This window comes from Seriola dumerili, unplaced genomic scaffold (assembly GCF_002260705.1).
Source record: "Seriola dumerili isolate Sdu_G_001 unplaced genomic scaffold, Sdu_1.0 BDQW01000017.1, whole genome shotgun sequence".
NCBI classification, from domain to species: Eukaryota; Metazoa; Chordata; class Actinopteri; order Carangiformes; family Carangidae; genus Seriola; species Seriola dumerili.
In genome coordinates this window covers 1,678,159-1,700,770 of record NW_019174272.1, presented here as the reverse complement: position 1 = coordinate 1,700,770, position 22,612 = coordinate 1,678,159, and the positions used below count along the sequence as shown (strand labels likewise).

Here is a 22,612-nt window from a genome sequence, read left to right as displayed (position 1 = left end):
TGAAATATTTTAGAACCACTGCATTGGCTGGATGAATGTTTGCACTTTTACGGTAGCCTTGCAACATTGTCAGACACACTTTGTGTTGTTTAAATCTTTATTCCATTTCTTCTTTTTTCTTTTTTTTTCCTTTTTTTTTGCAGAGACAACGCCTGTTGCTAATTGAAAAAAAAATACTAAATGGACCAGAGTTAATCAAGAATTTTTCAAGATATTAGTATTACATTAGTACTGTAGTTACTTGAAACCGTGCAAACTTAAAAGAATAATTTGACATTCTGGGAATTGAATAATTTTATTTATATAGCTCAGGTTCACAACTCACAAAGTTTCCTCAAGGGACTTTACAATCTGTACAGAATACAACAACCTCTTTGACCCTTAAGATGAGGAAACCCTTTAATGGGATAAAAAAAGGAAGAAACCTCAGGAACAGGAACACAGGAGGGATCCTTCTTCCAGGGTGGACAGACATGCAATTGATGTTGTTCAACAACATGTAAATGAATGTACTTTACAGCTGCTGATAGGTGGAATTGGTTGTAGCTGTTTCCCCGTTTCAGGTCTATGTACGAAATTAAGGAAAACAGCTGAAAATGATGAATCAGATCTCAGAATAGTACTATAGAAATTTTACATAAGCATCATTATGCAAACCATGTGACTCCTCCAACTTAGAGGTGTCTTGAGAACAAACTGGACTTTTCTAATGCCATTTGAAACAATCTGATTTGTCATAATCAAGAGAAGCTGCCAGTACCAGAGGAGTTAGTGTTGTTGCCAGTGTTGTTTTTGTTTTCTGTATATGGAGCGTGTTGCTGGTTTTGGGGCAGGGAGATACCCTGGCGTGTTATGTTTATTTATTTTTTATTTTTTTCTTGTTGCTGTATTTGGAAAATGCTGCTTTGTCAGCAGGTCAGGTAGATTTTTTTTCCCTCCCCCAGTTCTCCTTTTCCCACACAAACAAACATTTAGAGCACTCACACACTCACTCCCACATGCACACACACACACACACACACACACACACACACACACACACATACATACATATATATACATGCACACTCATAATCTCTGCTTTGTCCTCTTTTCTCTTCTTGCCCTCCCTCTCTCTCTCTCTCTCTCTCTCTCTCTCTCTCTCTCTCTCTCTCTCTCTCTGTGCATGAAGGCAAACTCAGCAGACCTCCAGGCTGCCAGGGAGTAAAGGCATTCTGGGTAATCCAGGGTGTGAGAAGGAAAAGGGAAAGAAAGGGAGAAAACTCTCACAAAATCTTACACGGACGCACACATACACACACACACACACACACACACACACACAAACACAACCAAATCCAGTCTCTCATCACTGAACCATGGAGATACAATATCCATCTGTGTCCATCTGTACATTCATCTGCTGAGACAAATACAGACTGTGTTTGCAGCAGAATATGGAGTCAAAAAGCTGCACAGCATTCTGTTCCCTGTTGCTGAAGATTTGCAATTGGGAGATATGAAGGAGTAAGGGTGGAGGGGGGGTTGAGGGAATAGCGAGGGTGGTGGGGTGGAGCAGAGGAGGATACAGGAGTGTCGTCAGTCCGCTTTTATCTCAGCTCTGATTAAACCTTGTTCCTGTCTGACCTAAAAAGTCAGCTGGCGGAAACTTCAGAGACTGTGGGTGAATTTCACTGGAGCTCTTTACACCCAGCCCGATGCCTTCAGAGAGGAAGAGAAAGCGAGACGAGAGATCAGAGAAACAGAACAGAGAGTGGGCAGATTCTGAAAAAATAAAAATAAAAAATACACACACAGACACAGGCAAGCTGGCTTTACATGCTCACTGTTCACACATTATCATATATATGGATATACGCTCTCCCACACTGCATGTTGTCTGCTCTTTATTCCTAATGAGGATGAGGAAGAGGCCGGTGCTGGGTGGTAACTCCGGGTTAGTCCGGAGTACAATGCCACAGGAAGCAGACAGAGGCAGTGCTGAAATGTGTCAGCGCCGCCTGTCTGGGACAAGCACAACAAAAAACACAAGGTATAAAAATAAACCTGTGCCAGCATGGCAAGGCATCTGCTGAAACAGGAAATATCCCACTGAGGTAGAGACAGTAAGAGAGAGATGGGGAAAGACCCTTGGATTGGATTTTTTTGGTTTTGTTTTAATGACTCTTGTATTGTTTCACTGGTGGCAAGTTCAATAGAGATTTTGTATTGTTGGTGTCAACAAAGCTACAGTGATGGGGGAAGTATTCATCTTTCAGTTAAGTAAAAAGTATCCATACCGCAGTATAGTAATATTTAATTACAATTAAAAGTGTCTTTTATTTTTGGATCATTATTACTTATGCATTAACATCCAAGTATTATTGTACTGTTGGCTGATGTGCTTAACTTTTGTAATATGTTGGGTAGGTTCATCTGTAACAGTGTGTCAAATTTAATGTGCCTTTTGTACTTTTAAAGTAAGTTTTGTAGACTAGATTGAGTTGTGAGTGTAAATCTCTTTTTGTATGTGTATGTGCGTTTGTTTCTCTCAGAGTGCTGCAGCAGCCCCCAGTCCAGTCCTTGGAAACCTTCCCCCAGGAGAGGGCATGCCAGTGGGACCAGTCCCTCCAGGATTCTTTCAGGTATACAGTCCAAACACACACACACACACACACACACACACACACACACACACACACACACACACACGAACACACACACAGACAGAAAGTGTGAGAGCGAATTATTTGGGTCTTTAGACTTAGATTTAAGGGACACTGAGTAAATTACGGCCCATTGTTAATCCCAGGGAACCTGTTTTACGTTGAGCTGTGGTATATTACTCCTTTTTTCAAATGTGAGTATTTAACTTGTGAAACTTCATCAAAACACTCTCTCACTCAAACTTACCAGTATACATGAGTGTAGAGTACCTTTACATATGTGTACAATCTGTGTGTATTAGTGTGTAGGTGCACCATTGTGTGTTTCCCAAAACAGAGAGAGAGAGGTGTGACAAGAGAAAGAAATCTCTCGCAGACAAAAACACAGACATGCACCTTCGTCCCTGATCATCTCTGTTCTCCATCAGAAGGACTCTGCCGGTTGTACATTGATTATTAGTCAAACTCAGACGCTCACATCTGACATACAGATCAATAGCTTTCATAGGCATTTCTCAGCTCTTTCAAAAAACTCAAAACCGGGTCTGAACAGCCTTTTCCATCTCTGTCTGAAGATCAAGTGTTCTTTGAAGACAAGGTCTTGTCAAGACCAATTGGTTAAACAAATGCCACTTCTTCATTCAGGTTTCAGAAAATGAATTGCATATGGACCAGATGAGAGAAGGTTATAGCTGAATTTTGGAGAGATTGATAATGCATCCTGTGCTGGTAAATGTATATATATGCACAGGTTTTTACACAGCTAGCTTTAAACATGTTTCATTTATTGATTCATTGAGTCAATTTATGAATTTATTCACTGACTCACTCACTAATTTCTAAACTTTCTATGTTCAGTTGTTGCATGTATTTATTCACGTAAAAGCAAGGTTTTCAGTTATCATTATTATTAATTTCATAATTATTATTATAGCAATCAAATAGACCTAAAATAGTGTATCAGTTTTCCTTTAATGGATCTTCAGCACAGCTGGGAGATGGGACAGGAGGTGGGGGGTGGCTAAAGCGAAGACCCTGATCAAAACAAGTGGACCATTGCTCTCTAGTGGCTTGTTGAAGTATTGCCTCTCCAACACTGCAGACTGACTGTTCTCACCACAGAACATTAGTTCAGCAGACATAGCGACAGTATTGCTACTGTCTGTGGCAAGGACAAGTGAAAACCCACTCACAGCTGCAAAAGAGCTTCTCGCACATGCTGCCAAATTCCACAAAGTTAACACATACACTGGCATCATTATTAAAAAACCTCATCCTTTATTCCCTCATTCTTTTTCCATAAATGCAATCCAATGAAAATGCGGTCGACTTCCCCTCTCTGCTGTCATGGAATTGTTGTTAAAGGAAAATGAGCCCAAAACTCACCAGCAGACATACGCAGTAGTTCTGGTTGGTTTCCTGTTTTGGAGAGTGAAAAAAAAAACTTCCCATAGTGCTTCATGGTGCAGTTTGTACACTACTTTTGTTTCTGGGAAAGAGTTTATGAAAGAAGGACTGGCATGGTGACCCATGACATTATATTTTTTTCAGGATTTTTGGTTGATTTTTCTTTCAGTTTAATTAAATTTTGATGAAAATACACAAGTACTAGGTTTTAATATGTGCACGTGATAGATTGTGTGTGTAGTATGTATAACCCTGAGCGATTCAACATACATTTATGGTGTTTGTTTTTTTTAGCCATTTATGTCACCTCGATACCCCGGAGGACCCAGACCACCCCTCAGATTACCCAACCAGGTAAGAGCCATGCTGACTCCTGCAGGCAGCAAACAGAACTGTCGACAGTAAAAATGGACAGTATATGTGTGACAGTGATGACAATGTTGGTGATGGATCCTCTTTCCTCTGTAGGGACTTGGAGGAGTCCCAGGTAGCCAGCCTATGTTACCAAGTGGAATGGACCCCACAAGACAGCAAGGTAGACATAGACATACTGGTATACACAAACACAAACACACTGCACCTAGTTTATTAAAGACTAACTAGCATTTCCAAATACATCTTTTAAACCAAAAGGTATTTTCTCTGGAGCCACAGCCTGATAGAGCTTTTACCAAAGAACTGACATCTCAAAACTATTAACTAGCTAGCAATAAAGGCTGTAAAGCTGCTCTTAGGCATAGCAGTGCTTTGACCTAAATGCTAATGTCAGAATGTTAATATGCTAACATGCGCACAGTGATGATGCTGATCTTTAACATCTTTTTATTTTTCACCACCTTATTTTGATGTCATAGCATGCAAACTTTTGCTAATTAGCACTGAACTCAAAGTACAGCTAATACCAGGAATGTCTTTAGTTTTGCAGGTATTTGGTCATAATTAAAATTTTGACCTGATGATGACGCTATACGAAAGGTTGTGGAATCACCAAACTTATTACATGTCATCCTGTGTAAACATGTCTTCCATGTCTGTACCAAAATTTGTGTCCATTGTTCTTGTAGATGTTGAAATATTTCACTCAAAATCACCACAAATGTCACTATCATGGGTGCACTAGAGGAAAAGTTGTGGGTCACAAAGTCATGAGGATTCATCCTCTGGGGACCATAATATCTACCAAATTTCATTGCAGGCAATCCAACTCACTAGTCACTAGCATGGTAAAAAACAGTAAAGAGCCACAGTGATGCACTGGCTGATATTTTTCTTCATTAAAATGAGCATGGTTGCCGTCATTTATTATAAAACAACTGCAATTCATGCAGATCACGGAGCATGCTCTGGGAAAAGGTTTCATACACTTTTGCTATTTTTGATGAGATCGGATGAATGAAATAGACCTGCCCATTCGTTGTAATGAAGGTACAACAGTATGTCATCTTTATGTGTTTTCAATAGTTAGTTTTGTGTGGTAATCTAGCAGGATGACTTCATTGACTTCACATAAAAATATCTCTTCATATCCTTTAACTAAATCCCAATTTACACAAACTGCTCATTCCTCTAGACAACACATAAATTATGCATATGTTATAGACTCTGGCTGTTCAGTTACTGTTTGGCTCAAAACTAGAATGAGAAAATTGTGTAATTATAGCAGCTGTAAATGTTAGTGGTTTGTGCCAGACGCACAGGTCTCATCATCTCAAAAATACATGTCATTCTGGGGATTTGAAATACTACAGTGTCCAGATAAAAACGTGTCAAAAGGAACATGTAATCAAATAATGGATCCACTTCATCTAGCTTAAAGTACGATAATAAGGGTATGCATCACCTAAAATGGCCATGAAACGTCCCAGAGTCTGACAAGTCCTGAATCCTGAATACACTGTTCGGAAAAATAATATTGGTTATAGTTTGACTGTTTTTCTGTTTTTCAGGACATCCAAATATGGGAGGACCGATGCAGCGGATGACTCCACCCAGAGGCATGGTACCGCTGGGGCCCCAGGTATGGAACCAGATGATTTGCAGGGATATTTACAAAAATTGGTTCCAATCATTACTCTCTTATAAACACAACTAAAGGCACGTTTGTGTTTTTTTAAGAACTACGGAGGTGGAATGAGACCACCACTGAATGCCCTGGTTGGTCCTGGGATGCCTGGCATGAACATGTAAGTGGTATCTACACTAACCTTTGTCACTTTTGGGGAAATTACACAGATTTACCCTAACCATTGACCCAAAAATCAGGCTTTTCTCCAATAGGGACACAGCTTTTGTCCCCAGTCGGACAAGCTGTCCCCATTTAACAGGTCTTTCATCTGAAATTTGTCCTCAAAAGTTACCTAAGTCTGAGCCACACACACACACACACACAGAGAAAGAGAGAGAGAGAGAGAGAGAGAGAGAGAGAGAGAGAGAGAGAGAGAGAGAGGGGCATACAAAGTGGTTACTTGTGTACATAAGTTAAAAAGAAAAGAAATTCACTTTCTCACCTCTCTCACATTTCTGTCACTCAGAAAGACAACTTAAACCCCAAACATCCTTAATCTGTCAGCTCAGTAGATACAGTTAGCCATTTCCTTTATGTAGCTTTTAATTACAACTTTACAATATGTTTTTAGTACTTAGAGGTTCGGAAGTGGAGCTTAAGCTGTCCTATATTTTGTCTTATATTGTATGTTTTTTTTTGTTCCCATCACCTCTCTCTGGCAAAGGGAGACTTTGTTGTTGCCAACACTGCCCAAATGAATTGGAAACAAAGAAGCTAGCCAAAAGAAGAAAACTAAAGTGTGTGTGTGTGTGTGTGTGTGTGTGTGTGTGTGTGTGTGTGTGTGTGTGTGTGTGTGTGTGTGTGTGTGTGTGTTCCAGGGGACCTGGTGGGGGTAGACCCTGGCCAAATCCTCCAAACTCCAATTCGGTAAGTGCTCTAACAACGAAACCCAACAGACAGTTTAACAGTTATTTCATTTCTTTCATAATTTCCTTCTGTATTTTTGTAGACCCCTTACTCTTCTGCATCTCCAGGAAGTTATGTGGTATGTACTGTATGTTTGAGTTTAAACTGTTGCTCTACAGGCTGTTTTTCATTAGTTCATGAATGAATCTTATGGAAACTGAAACATTTCAGGGACCTCCAGGAGGTGGAGGGCCACCTGGGACCCCAATAATGCCAAGTCCAGCAGGTAAGCTCTGTGTATGCATCTGTATGTAAGTATATACATTTGTTTTGCTCTTTATCCTCTTATTGTTTCTCCATTTGTTATGTCAGATTCAACCAACTCCGGCGACAACATGTACACGATGATAAACACAGTCCCTCCAGGTGGAAGCCGACCAAATGTGAGACTTTTTCCCTCCATTTAATGTCAAATATGAGTGCTGTTTTTATTTATTTGTTATTTTGTTGATAGTAAATTTTGTATATCACTGTCACTTCTGTATGTTCTCCTCAGTTCCCTATGGGTGCGGGCGGCGATGGTCCATTAGGGGGAATGGCTGGAATGGAGCCCCATCACATGAATGGATCATTAGGTACAGGAACATGTTGCTTGTAGGTGCTGCGTTGACAAAAATCTCTGGTTATGTTTTTTCCCTAATTGATGCAAAACAAACAATCATATGATGATGGTGATTTGCGTGTTTTTCACGTTTGGGTTCCCTCTCTCAGGATCAGGTGATATGGACAGTCTCCCTAAGGTAAGACAAGCCATTTATTTACTTTGAACCTGCAGTTTGTGCCTGATGTTTTGCGGCTTACCATTAAGCTGTGTTTTATTTACCTTTGTGTAGAACTCTCCTGGTAACCTCAGTATGAGTAACCAGCCGGGAACCCCCAGGGAGGATGGAGAGATGGGAGGAAACTTCCTTAACCCTTTTCAGAATGAAAGTGTAAGTTGGTTGACAGCTACTGTATGGGCTGATTTGAAGGAGTGGTTTGACATTCTGGGAAATGCACAATGAGAAGATACCACTCATAAATCTATATGCTAAATATGAAGCTACAGCCAGCAGCCAATTAGCTTAGCTTAGCATAAACACTGGAAACCAAAGAAAACCGTTCCATCCAACAATTTAAAAGACACTTATTAGCACATCTTCATTTGACTAAACATTATATCATTTGTTTAATGATAATTAAACATAAGTTTAAACAACAAGCCATGGTTTCACAGGCATTTTGTCCAAATCTCTTGGATGAGAGCAGTGACTTTCAAGTGTTTGCTTGGCAACCACACTATGCTAACAACACTTTTAGGTTTACTATACTTAACTATACTTTAGACCTTTACAGGTGCTGCTAGTGGATTTTGTTTCTGTTTCCAGTCTTGATACTAAGCTAAACTAAGCAGCTGTTAGCTGTACCTTCATATTTAATGTACAGACATGTGAGTTGTATCTTCTCGTCTTATTCTTGACAAGAAATAAATAAAAAAGGTTCCCGAAAATGTTGAATTATACCTTCAACATATAAGAGAGTTTCAAGTGCCCACTTTGATGGAAATTATTTGACTTAATCCATTGCAATTTGAAGGGATTTCTAATTCAGGATGTTAGTGTACAATCAGTGTTAACTAGAAAACTGGTTTTGTCTCTCTCTCTCATATATTCATGGTGACAATTTATTTCTCCCCAATCAATCTCTGCAGTATTCTCCAAACATGACGATGAGCGTGTGAAGGCTTGGGAAGCGGGTTGGTCAGTCGCTCAGTAAACTGGTGTGGATTGGTGAAAAAGCAGAGAGACTGGGTGTGATGTCATCTAGGCCAGTGACTTCCTCCACCACCACCTACCTAGTCAGGACAGTTGCCCCAGGGTCTGTCCTTCTACTACCCCCCCTCCAGCCCCACCTCCCCTCTCCCACCCCTCCATGGTTTCTGTCCACGTCTCTTCTCTCCTGTTTCTTCTCCCGTTCTAAGTGGTGACTCTGCTACATTCATCAGTTCTTCCTCTGCAACTATGAGACTGTACAAAGGAACCAAATTGAAAAAACCTGGAGGAGAACTCTTTGTATATTTGCATACGGTGTGTATGAGACTGTGCACACACTGCAGTCACAGACAGATGTTTCTGCCTTTTGCATCATGTCACGGAGTTCTTGCCCAAATACAAAAGGCCAGTATCCTATTTATCCTAAAGTTTAAATTTCCAAGAATTTAAAGAGATATAGACACTTTTTGATTGATGGTAAAAAAATTTTATCCAGCTGATTGTCACATGGAACATCTTTTGTCTTTACCTGACAAATTACTTTGTCCATTAGTGGAAGAGAATTTGAGAGACATCATAATCATATTACCATGAGGTTTTAATTGAAGCTTCTGCAAATATTTGTAAAGTCTTTTCAACTCTTGTTGTTGTCTAAATCTTTATGACCACTTACATTGTGTTTTATGTTTTATACTATGGGTCTAAGAAGTTTTTTTTTAAATTTCCATCACAAACTCAGTCAGAAATGTGGAAAATGTAAAATCTCTCACTCTGCCTCACCTCTATTACATTTGCAAGGCCTGAAGAGGCGTATGAAGTGCAGATCAAAATCAGTTCTTTGTTCAGACTTTAATAATAATTTAAAGAAAGGCTTCAGCACGTTGAATGGTTATTAGGAAAAAAGAGCTTTGTTAAAGGCTTAAAGTGACACTATGTAACTTTTGAACAGTAGCCACTATTGCCACAAGTGACAATTACAGGATAATGATAAATGATAATGATAATGCTTAAGCATAGTGAAACCAGAAAAGGAAGTCTGTGAAGTGGCTTGGTAATGTCCATTATAGAGCAGATAAAGTTTGTTACACTAGCTAACATTTAGCAACCAAAAGTTACTGGTCATACCAGACCAAGTTAGGCTGTAGACACAAAAACCCTGAGTGTATTGAATTGAGCAATGGTGTATTTTATTATTTATGAATTCAACTTTCCATTTGTAAGCCAAAGAATTTGTTGTTTCTTCTTTCAAAAGTTACATAGTCTCCCTTTAAGTCAAATGAGATCAGTCCTTAACTGTAATTTAATTGGGGATAGCAGTGAGGATAACACTGGGGAAGATTGTTTGCACAAAGGTTAATACCTAATAGCACTGGACAGACTGAAAGTCTCCCATTTTTTTTTTTTTTTTACGAGTAAGTGATTCCTCTGCATTCAGCAGGCCTTTGTTGCAATTCAGACTGTAGTGGTAAACCAAGAGTCCATTGAAAGATTTTACATTCTGTTGACTGCCCAACCACAGGACAAAGTTTAAGTCGGGGACAGCAAAACGTAATTGATTTTTCTTATGTAAAGATTTTTTCTAACAAGGGGGGAAACCTGTGGTCATATCGTGTGGTCATATCGTTTGTTGTTTTTGTTTGCTGAGGCTTCTCTCAACTCTAGTTCTTTAAACCTTGATGCAAATGATTTATCAGGTTACGTCAGTGTGATATGAAAGGTTGGTTGGTACAGAAAGCTAAGATAAGCTTGTTTTTAATCAATGTTTTCAACTTTTTTCACTGCCCAAGATGTATTATCATCATGTATAAAAGATCAACATGCCTGTGAACATTCTCCTTTCCCCTCCCTTACTGCAAAGTGTACAGCTCACAAATGTAGCTCCTCTGTCTTGTATGTGTATTTGATATTATTGTTATTATTTAAAGAAAAATCTGGAATTATCGCAAAAGGGAGCGATGGACTGATGACGCACCATCACAACTGAACAGAGATTTTTATTTTGTGTTTTTTTTGTTAGATTGAAGCCATGAGTGGGAGTACAAGAAGATGCATTTGTACATCGGATCATGTTTTCTGTTTTGTGGCAGTATGTGGGACTCCATTTGTGATGTGTTAATTTTCTCTTTTTTATTCTTGTATTATGTTTTTGTAAATACAGAGAAGTATTTCATGAGTTTTGAATATGCTGGTATAAAGCTTCTCTTCCCTTAGTCAAAGTGTCAACTCTTTTCATTTGCGAGTATATGGACATGAACACAGTCACTTGAAGGTGTATTTCAGTGTGTTTGTAGACAAAGTTATGTTACCATGAAGCATTGCTCTAGGGAAGCTAGATAACTTCCAGGTATGAGCGTTGTTCCTGCCTGTATTAATAAAGTTGTTCTGAAAGAGGAGGAGGGACATAGTGAACAAGCATTAAAGGAATAGTTTATGAAGATTGATACCACTTTCTCATCTGTACATTAAACATTACAGATTTTGCAGTTGCATTTTTAGCTATAGCTTCATATTTAGTGTACAGACATGGAAGTGCAAGGTTTTAATCCGAGAGCCAACCACTGTACCGTAGTGGCCACATTTTTATACCCAGCAGCAGACACCTTCTTATCATATGAGTCGGAGAATTCAAAAGAAAAGACTTTAGTAAACAGCATAGTCACTGCAGTTCTATTTACATATTTACTCACTTTCTCTAAACTGCATTCATGTCAATGCTGCATGTAGGTTATATAACATATGTACACTTCAGATTATGATCTTTGCATATTGCATGAGTGTATATCTCTCTCCCTCTCTACCCTCAAACACACAGCACAAACACAGAGAGAGTGAGACCACAAATACCCACAGAAAGAATAATTCATCTTGCGTAACAGAACAGGACAGCGGGGAGGGAATGTGAGTGAGCCTCTGGCAGAACCACAAAGACCACAGCATTTCTCTTGTATAACACTATGATATAGCATCAAAAAAGTCTCTTTCTTACACACAAACACATGCAATAAACATTTAGCACATTTGAAATATTCATCCCTATATTCTGCACAAGAAATGCAAATAGAGGAGGAACTTGGAAATATAGTCTTTCTCTCACCCCCCCCCCCATGCCCAACCCCCCCCAATGCCCATACCCCCCATGCCCCCTTCCACCACCCCTAACTCCTCTCCCTTTATATTAGTGTAACATCACCTCTGCTCGTCTGCTAGCCAGCATTCCTGCAGGAGTACACTTGTTCTGTTTTTGCTGTGGTATTCAACTGGCTATCATTTGACCTTTAATCATGTCTGTTCGCTTTTGTCTAGCTTTGCTGGCTCTCTCTTCTCTGACTGCTGCGTCTGATCCAGGCTGTGAAGAGCTGATTAAACCTCTGGATGATGGAAACCAGGTACGTTGTCCTCAGGATTTACATTGACTGTTAAGTAGAATCCAGTTTTCTTTGTTCTACATGATTTAACCTTACATAACTACAACCTCTATTTTTACTGAGGTGTATTCATGTTGTGGAGTGTTCTCAAATTCCACCATCTGGGGTTTGAGAGCCACAAGTATCTGCCATATAGAAGAATAAAAATAAGTAAACATGAGGGCAATGAAGAGGATATTGTGAAATATGGAGTATAGGTGCACTGAAGAGGTCACTGTTCACCAGCCAACTCCGATGTCTCACATGTTGGACTGTTTGAACACAAGACAAGTTCAAATTCAGCAGTCTAAATGTTCACTGTGATAGATTTCCTATCAGGTCAATTTGTCATACTTGAATAAATGGTCATCGATAATGTGACAATAATGTTCAATAATGTTTGAAGGTTGGAATTTTTTTTTTTAGTATTTTACATCTCTCAAAGTTGCATCTCAAAGGAACGCTGTAAAAGTATGGGAGTTAAAACTATGCTACAAAAATCTGTTTACCAAGAGCTTTTATTTGAGTACAAATTTGTTAGAAATACGGGTTTCAATTTTGCACATCTATTTCTAGCTCTTTGGAAAATGGATATTCCATTCTGGAACATCAGACAATGCAAACTCTCTGAGAGACCTTAAAACTGTCAACAGCTCCTGGATTAAACTCTCACCCACACCTGACAATGATGTTATGACCCTGAGCTGGGGAGACAAAGTGTAAGCATTAATCTTCTGAAAATGAATTTTTTTGATACATTTAAGGTCCAGTGCATTAGGTAAGAGGTGAGATTTAATACAGTTCTCATGCGTTTGTTTTGTTTACTTCTCTTTTCAAGTGATGGGAAATGTCATTATGGAAGTGTTAATTTCACCTTCTCAGTAAACTCGACCAAAGTGACATGTAAGTACATTATGGTACATATCATTATCTGTGCTTTTCACAGTTACTAAACTTCTGTTTGTATCCAATAGTTAGCTTTAACTCCTCTTCTCATGATCATGTTGGGAATTACCTGGTGACCTGCCCTGAGTGCATCCTCTGGACAGACACCTCAGTGACAGTGGGGAATGGGGAAACCAGAAAAGGGAGAAACCTTTACCTCTTCAGTGAGTTCACAGTTGTCTCTACACTCGTTAAAAAATCCCAAAATTCAGAGCTTTAGCACTCAATTATGTTTTGACTAGTTCCTTGAGATAATTTATTAACTTCTCCCTGCCCTGCAGCAAAGTCTAGGAAACTGGATGTCTCTTATCTGGATGTTTTCAAGAAACAGGCTGCATGCCTCAACTTCCAACCAGACATCTTCTCTTTGGACAACACAGGTGAGATGCTGCGATCTCTCTGTCTATCTTAACCACTACACACTCAGCAGTAATCAGTATGGGTAACTTATTGAGGCACTTATCAACTTCATTTCCCACCTCTATTTCAGACCTGTGCCCTGATGAGAAGGAACCTGCCACAGATGTAAAGGAAGACGAATAATAGAGAAAACATATTGTCACCCATCGTAAACCTCAACTCTACCCTGAGACTGCATGAGTTAAATTTGTATTCAAGTACATTCTCTTAGATGTGCCCAAACTCCCAGTACCACTTGTATGTATCACCGATGTCTTAATAAAATTGAACAAATACAAATTTTCCATCCTGCAGGGGTTTTACAGTAGTGTACCTTTTGTTGTATTAAAGGGACTGATTCCGCATGTCACTGTTCATAAATTATGATGGAAAAAGTTTGTTTTTTCAACAAAAGGAGGGACTGTGTTATTGCATGCTTTTGTTTTGTATTAAAGACAATCTATATGTTCTTTCTGGCTCTGACTATGATGCACTGCAACTTAAAAAAACACATGCAAGCACAGAAACGTGCTGCAAATTCAGTCCTACAACACAACAGATGTGTTTCCAGTGGACACAAGCGTGGGAGCAGGGGTAATGCTAACCGCAGTAGTCCGGGTTCAAGTCCAACCCATGGCCCTTTGTGCCATATCATCCTCTCCCTCTCTCTCTCTCTCTCTCTCTCTCTCTCTCTCTTAAAAAGAAAGAAGTGGTGAACCTGGCTGGGACAAACTTGTTATTCAATGCTTTCACCTTCAAAAGGGTTAGCCAGGTTCATCACTTTTTAGTGTCCCCTGAAAACACTTCTGTTGTGTTCTATGAATTTTTCGCACGTGTTATCAAATTGATGAAGATGTATGGAGGTAGATTTCTTTCAATATTATTTATGTGAACAGATCAACAATCTGTGCATAAATGTGTAATGTGGAAATATAGAACACCTTCCACAAATACTGAAAATAAATTTGCAAATTCACATAAATATCGTGCAAATATAAAATGGATTTGCAAATATACAAATTCCACAAATAAAAAAAATATCTGTGAATACATTTGATAAAATTACAAATAAATTAATTGCATTTGTGAATATCTTCCTAATATTTACAGCTTTCAAACAGAAACTCCTAATACCATACTTATGAATTCAACTTTCCATTTGTAAGCCAAAGAATTTGTTGTTTCTTCTTTCAAAAGTTACATAGTCTCCCTTTAAGTCAAATGAGATCAGTCTTTAACTTTAATCTAATTGGAGATAGCAGTGAGGATAATACTGGGGAAGATTGTTTGCACAAAGGTTAATACCTAAAAGGACTGCACAGACTGAAAGTCTGCCCCTTTTTCATGAGTAAGTGATCCTTCTGCATTCAGCAGGCCTTTCTTGCAATTCAGACTGTAGTGGTAAACCAAGAGTCCATTTGAAAGATTTTACATTCTCCTGACTGCACAACAACTGTGAATACATTCAATACATTTGCAAATAAATGAAATGCATATCTTCCTAACTTATATAGCTTTCAAACAGAAACTCTAATACCTTACTATACTATGACATGTTATGCCTTACTATACTATGATGTTTTTATGGGGTAGCACGGTAGTAGAGTGATTAGAACTGTTCCCTCACAGTGAGAAGGTTCTGGGTTTGAACCCTAAGCCATTCTGTGTGGAGTTTGCATGTTCTTTTTATGCCTTGCTATACTGTGACTTTTTATGCCTTTTTATACTATGACTTTATGCCATTTTTCTTTTTGAAGATTTTTGACAGTTTCGAGTCATCTGGTCATCGCTAGCCTCCTCTAAAGTTAAGCGCATTAGAGTTTTACTTCGCATTAACCCTAACCCTAACCCGACCTGCCCACAACCACCTACAGAGAAGCCTACAACAAATCAAGAGTGCCCAAGACAGACAGTCTACTGGCAGTCTCCACCAAGGCTGAACCGCTGAGACACCAGCAGAATCTTTCCCCATGATAATGGGACACGGCCTCCAGGAAAATCCACCTAGATCCCGTGTCTCCAGGGTTACCACAGCAACCTCAGCCACCTGGGTTCCAGACAAGGGTCTCCAGCAACAGCGCAGCTCACAGTCGGCCGGTCTTAGCATTATGCTTGTGATGGGGTTGATGTCGTAATATGACAATATTTAATCATCAAATATCATTTACAGATGTAGTGATCATTAGTTGTATAGCCATAGTGTATAGCCATAACATATTCTCTCCCACCATTGCCAGTTCATCACAACATTCATTTCATTATTAATTCCATCTTGATAATCATTATATTTTGCATTTACTCTGTAGATAGTAGTTTAGTTAATAAACTTCTTTATTTACACTCAGTCGTTGTCCTGTTGTGTTCTTCTGAAGTAGAGACTGGAAATCCATTGAATTGAGGCTTCTGATGTGAGATTGATCAGATTAATTAATAAAATAATTAAATGTTGTCCTCCCCAAGGACTGGTGCCCCCTATTCAACAAAAGCAAATTCTAACTTGTGGTGCTCACACTGCAACATTTTATGCCTACTATGACTTTTTTATGCCTTACAATACTGTGACTTTTTTATGCCTTTATTTAGTATGATGTTGTTATGACTTTCTATGCTATGGCTTTTTTTATGGAGCGGCAAAGCGAAGCAGTGGTTAGAACTGTCGCCCCACAGAGAAAAGTTTATCTTCCCCCCTCTCTGTGTGGAGTTTGTATGTTCTTGCTCTGCCTGCATGGGTCCTCCCCAGTTACTCCAGCTTCCTCCCGGAATCCAAGACATGCACATTAGGTTAATTGGTGACTTTTTAAACCTTACTTACCTGATGGCTTCCAGTTCCACCCAACCAGGAACCTGCATAAACACGGAACACAACACAACAGTCACAGGCACACACAAGCCCTGGTACAGGCCCCAGGGCCGTGACAATAGTAAGACTAAAAAAAAGGCATAGTATATGGCATAAAAAATCATAGTATAGTAAGTCAGAAAGTCATAATAGAGTAAGGAACAAATTGTCATAGTATAGTAAAGCATAAAAAGTTATATATAGTAGGGATAAAAAAAGTCATAAAAATGATATAGTGTAGTAAGGCTTAAAAAACATCATAGCATAGTAAACGTCATAAAAACATCATAAAAATGACAGTATAATGAGGGATAAAAAAATCATAGTATAGTAAGGCAAAAAAACTTCATAATATAGTAAGGCATAAAAGATATCATCAAAATTCCATACTAAAGTAAGGCAAAAAAAAATTCAAAAAACGTCAGTATATTAAGGTATAAAAACATCATGAAAATGACATTAGGCGTAAAAGATGTCATCAAAACATCTTAGTATACTGAAACATGAAAAAGTGTCATAGTATAATGAGGCATAAAACATGTCATAAAAACCACATGGTATAGTAAGGCTTGAAAAAACGTCAAAAATACAAAACAGTATTGTGAGGCATAAAAAACATGATAAAAAAAATCTCTTTATAGTAAGGCAAAAAAACGTCACAGTATAGTAAGACATAAAAAAAAGTCATAAAAACGACATGGAATAGTAACGCTTAAAAAACGTCATAGTATAGTAAATGTCATAAAAAAACGTCATAAAAATGACATGAAAATGACAGTATAATGAGGCATAAAAAACGTCATAGTATAGTGAGGCAAAAAAAGGTCACAGTATAGTAAGACATAAAAAAAGTCATAAAAACGACATGGAATAGTATTGCTTAAAAAACGTCATAGTATAGTAATTGTCATAAAAACGTCACAAAAATGACCTAAAAACGACATAGTATAATAAGGCATAAAAGATGTCATTCTACAGTATGGCATAAAAATGTCAAAAAAATTTATAGTATAGTAAGACAAAAAAACGTCATAGTATAGTAAGGCATAAAAAAACGTCATAAAAATGACCTAAAAACATAAGGCATAAAAAATGTCATTCTACAGTATGGAATAATAATGTCAAAAAACATCATAGTATAGTAAGACAAAAAAAAACGTCATAGTATAGTAAGGCATAAAAATGTCAATAAACATCATAGTATAGTAAGACATGAAAAAAATGTCATAAAAACGACATGGAATTGTAAGGCTTAAAAAACGTCATAGTTTAGTAAATGTCATAAAAAGGTCATAAAAATGACCTAAAAACGACATAGTATAGTAAGGCATAAAAAAAGTCATAAAAACGACATGGAATAGTAAGGCATAAAAAAACGTCATAAAAATGACATGAAAATGACATAGTATAATACGACAAAAAAAAATGTCATTCTACCTTTAAAAAGGTCATAAAAATGACCTAAAAACGACATAGTATAATAAGGCAAAAAAAACGTCATAGTATAGTATGGCATAAAAATGTCAAAAAACGTCAAAGTATAGTAAGGAATAAAAAAACGTCATAAAATGATATAGTATAGTAAGGCTTAAAAAATGTCATAGCATAGTAAACATCATAAAAAAATCATAAAAATGACAGTATAATGGGGCATAAAAAACATCATAGAATAGTAAGGCAAAAAAACATCATAGTATAGTAAGGCATAAAAAATGTCATAGCATAGTAAACATCATAAAAAAATCATAAAAATGACAGAATAATGGGGCATAAAAAACATCATAGAATAGTAAGGCAAAAAAACATCATAGTATAGTAAGGCATAAAAAATGTCATAGCATAGTAAACATCATAAAAAAATCATAAAAATGACAGAATAATGGGGCATAAAAAACATCATAGAATAGTAAGGCAAAAAAACATCATAGTATAGTAAGGCATAAAAAAAGTCATAAAAATGACATAAAAACGACATAGTATAATAAGGCAAAATAAAATTGTCATTCTACAGTATGGAATAAAAATGTCAAAAAATATCATAGTACAGTAAGGAATAAAAAAACGTCATAAAATGATATAGTATAGTAAGGCTTAAAAAATGTCATAGCATAGTAAACATCATAAAAAATCATAAAAATGACAGTATAATGAGGCATAAAAAACATCATAGAATAGTAAGGCAAAAAAACATTATAGTATAGTAAGACATAAAAAAGTCATAAAAACGACATGGAATAGTAAGGCTTCAAAAACATCATAGATATAGTAAATGTCATGACAACGTCATAAAAACGACCTAAAAACGACATAGTATAATAAAGCAAAAAAAAAAATGTCATTCTATAGTATGGAATAAAAATGTCAAAAAATGTCATAGTATAGTAAGGCATAAAAAAACGTCATAAAAATGACATAAAAACGACATAGTATAATAAAGCAAAAAAAAAAATGTCATTCTATAGTATGGAATAAAAATGTCAAAAAATGTCATAGTATAGGAAGGAATAAAAAAACGTCATAAAAATGACATAAAGACGACATAGTATAATAAAGCAAAAAAAAAATGTCATTCTATAGTATGGAATAAAAATGTCAAAAAACGTCATAGTATAGTAAATGTCATGAAAACATCATAAAAATGACCTAAAAATGACATAGTATAATAAGGCATAAAAAATGTAATTCTACAGTATGGCATAAAAATGTCAAAAAACGTCATAGTATAGTAAGGCATAAAAAACGGCATAAAAATGACATAAAAACGATATAGTATAATAAGGCAAAAAAAAGAATGTCATTCTACAGTATGGAATAAAAATGTCAAAAAATGTCATAGTATAGTAAGGCATAAAAAACGGCATAAAAATGACATAAAAACGATATAGTATAATAAGGCAAAAAAAAATGTCATTCTACAGTATGGAATAGAAATGTCAAAAAATGTCATAGTATAGTAAGAAAAAAAAAGTCATAAAAATGACATAAAAACGACATAGTATAATAAGGCAAAAAAAAGTCATAGGGTTAAAAAATGTCATAGCATAGTTAACGTCATAAAAACATAATAAAAATGACAGTATAATGAAGCATAAAAAACATCATAGTATAGTAAGGCAAAAAAACGTCATAGTATAGTAAGAAAAAAAAAGTCATAAAAATGACATGGAATAGTAAGGCTTAAAAAACGTCATAGTATAGTAAATGTCATGAAAACATCATATGGCATCATATGGCATAAAAATGTCAAAAAACGTCATAGTATAGTAAGGCATAAAAAGTCATAATAAAAATGATATAGTATAGTGAGGCAAAAGAAATGACAAAGCATAGTAAACGTCATAAAAACATAATTAAAATGACAGTATAATGAGGCATAAAAAACATCATAGTATAGTAAGGCAAAAAAACGTCATAGTATAGTAAATGTCATAAAAACATCATACAAATGACATAAAAATGACATAGTATAATAGTATAATACGGCAAAAAAACGTCATAAAAATGACATAAAAACGATATAGTATAACACGGCATAGAAAATGTCATTCTACAGTATGGAATAATAATGTCAAAAAAACATCATAGAATAGTAAGGAATAAAAAAAAAAACATAAAAATGATATAGTATAGTAAGGCTTTAAAAACATCATAGGATAGTAAACATCAGAAAAACATTGGAAACCTCTCAGTAAGTTGTGGCAGATTGGCTGGGTCAACGAAGCATCGCATCTTCCTATAATGAGGCATAAAAAACATCATAGTATAGTAAGGCAAAAAAAATTCATAAAAACAACATTGTATAGTGAGACTTAAAAAACATCATAGTATAGTAAATGTCATGACAAAGGTCATAAAAATGACCTAAAAACGACATATTATAATAAGGCATAAAAAATGTCATTCTACAGTATGACATAAAAATGTCAAAAAACATCATAGTATACTAAGGCATAAAAGATATCATCAAAACTCCAAACTGGTGGCAAAAAAAAAAAAATTCAAAAAACGTCAGTGTATTAAGGTATAAAAACATCATGAAATTGACATCGTATAGTAAGGGGGAAAAGATGTCATCAAAACATCATAGTATACTGAAATATGAAAAAGTGTCATAGTATAATGAGGCATAAAACACGTCATAAAAACGAAAATGAAATACTATCGTTAGGCATAAAAAACTTGATAGTATACTAAGGCATAAAAAACATCATAAAAACAACATTGTATAGCAAGGTGTAAAAAACATCACAAAAACAACATTGTATAATAATTTGTAAAAAACATCATAAAAACATCATAGTATACTGAAGCATGAGAAAGTGTCATAGTATTATGAGGCATAAAACACGTCATAAAAACTCCATAGTATAGTAAGGCTTAACGTGATGCATGAAAACAACATTATATCGCAAGGTGTAAAAAACGTTATAAAAACGACATTGTATAATAAGGCATAAAAAACGTCATCAAAACTTCACACTACAGTATACTATAGATCATCCTTGCTATTACCACCTGTGAGAGATGAGCTAACTGGTCTACTGACTGCACAGGACTAAAGATGATAACTGCTAACTGCTAATTGATTGCCTATATGTAGAAAATACCAATTATGCTGTTAACAGCAAATGGATTGAATGATTACAATAAACTCAATGTTAAAGAAATCACACCAGTTATGTCTTTATAGGTTAGTCTATATCGTTATGAAATGTGTTCTATTTACAATGTATCTTCATCATCATCACAGTGTAAAAAAAATTCCAGAACCAGATGTATTATTTATTAACAGATAACACATGGATTGAAACAAATGTACCTCTATAGGGGAGTCAAAGAAAGGAATACTAAGCAGGACTGTGGACTAGCTGATTGTTTCATTCATGCTTCTACCTCAACACTAGTCTTTTCATGTTGTCTGCTTGTTGTAGGGCCCCATGAAGGATGGAGAGCAACAGTTTTACATGGCTGTGTGAAACTTCTGCTGAAAGAAGAGTAAGATGTGGCTTTTTATGTTCTCAAAGCATTGTGCAACGTCCTCTTGCTATAGTTACTCAGGTTCACATTCAACCACCTCTCTCTCTTCAGACATTAACTGCAAATTCAATTGAAAGTCAAATATGGCAACTTGAATGAGATATTTGCGTGTTACATAACACAGTCCTTGTCAGGGCACATCTGTAAAGAGTCAACAGTACTGCTTTATGACTTACATAATCCTCCCTTACAATATCTAGATATATAAGATTTTAGACCAGGTCTCTGTATAGCATCTGCTATATCAGCCAAAAACTGAGAAAAACACAAGCAAGAAGCCAAAAGATATCCACACACCCAGGAAAAAAATGAAAGATACTCCCCTGGGAAATTTGCTTTAACTCCTGAATGAAACATAATTATCTATGAATCATAACTTGTGATTCATTCCCCAACACTGACAAATAGTATTGTGCAAAAGAACTTGCAATACATTAATTGTTGACCCCATTGTTTTTATGTGAAAGTAAGGTAAGGATTTTTCGGATGGAGCTGATCAGATGGCCGAATTTACTTTTGTTGCTGTGAGTCTGAGAGTGTGTTGGCACTATGCTGCACAAAGTGGCCATTGCCTGATTATGTATTTTAGGATTACCATTAGTGTCATTATCAATAATGATTTGGTGCCTTCACAAAAACAAAACGGAACGACCAATCTCTGAACTGTTTCCCTGGAAAAATGGAGGCAGTACATGTTATGTAAGCCTGCATCTGGCCCAAGGAAACAAAAGGTTACCTCATGTTAAAGATTCCAACAATGTCTTATGTGTGTGTAATATATTAGCAAATAAAAGTAGTTTATTGAAATTATTTTAATGTTTTGCAGCCACTTCTATTGTTGAAATAAGAGTTGAGGACCCAAGTGGAGTAGTTTTTGTGTGTGTGTGTGTGTGTGTGTGTGTGTGTGTGTGTGTGTGTGTGTGTGTGTGTGTGTGTGTGTGTGTGTGACTCTGTGCAGGGGGTGTTCACATATTGAAAATGCAGGGGTCTTGCTATTCAGACTCTGCCAGATGGCTGTTATGTAACTTGGTAAATAGGACACAAGCCCCTGCTGACACTGGATGTGAAAAGTGAACTGCTCCTTCTTCCCTCCAGGAGAAGAGGAGTGTGCGTGTGTGTGTGTGTGTGTGTGTGTGTGTGTGTCTGTGTGTGTGTGTGTGTGTGTGTGCGTGTGTGTGTTTGGCCCAGCCCACTGTTACAGAACACTTCCTGTG

At 36.7% G+C, this 22,612-nt stretch overlaps 1 protein-coding gene across 2 annotated transcripts in view; it reads left to right on the top strand.

The window, feature by feature from the left end:
• Positions 1 to 10,974, top strand: part of ssbp2 (single stranded DNA binding protein 2) — a 52,018-nt gene extending 41,044 nt beyond the window's left edge. For both annotated transcript variants that reach the window (XM_022752200.1, XM_022752209.1), the window contains 13 exons: positions 2,535 to 2,624; positions 4,347 to 4,406; positions 4,521 to 4,587; positions 5,999 to 6,069; positions 6,168 to 6,235; positions 6,936 to 6,984; positions 7,067 to 7,102; positions 7,195 to 7,249; positions 7,336 to 7,406; positions 7,520 to 7,598; positions 7,735 to 7,763; positions 7,857 to 7,955; positions 8,714 to 10,974. In XM_022752200.1, coding sequence (XP_022607921.1) covers positions 2,535 to 2,624; positions 4,347 to 4,406; positions 4,521 to 4,587; positions 5,999 to 6,069; positions 6,168 to 6,235; positions 6,936 to 6,984; positions 7,067 to 7,102; positions 7,195 to 7,249; positions 7,336 to 7,406; positions 7,520 to 7,598; positions 7,735 to 7,763; positions 7,857 to 7,955; positions 8,714 to 8,743 — 804 coding nt within the window. In that variant the 3' untranslated portion in view covers positions 8,744 to 10,974. The remainder of the gene's footprint in view (positions 1 to 2,534; positions 2,625 to 4,346; positions 4,407 to 4,520; positions 4,588 to 5,998; positions 6,070 to 6,167; positions 6,236 to 6,935; positions 6,985 to 7,066; positions 7,103 to 7,194; positions 7,250 to 7,335; positions 7,407 to 7,519; positions 7,599 to 7,734; positions 7,764 to 7,856; positions 7,956 to 8,713) is intronic.
• The last annotated feature ends 11,638 nt before the right edge of the window (positions 10,975 to 22,612 follow it).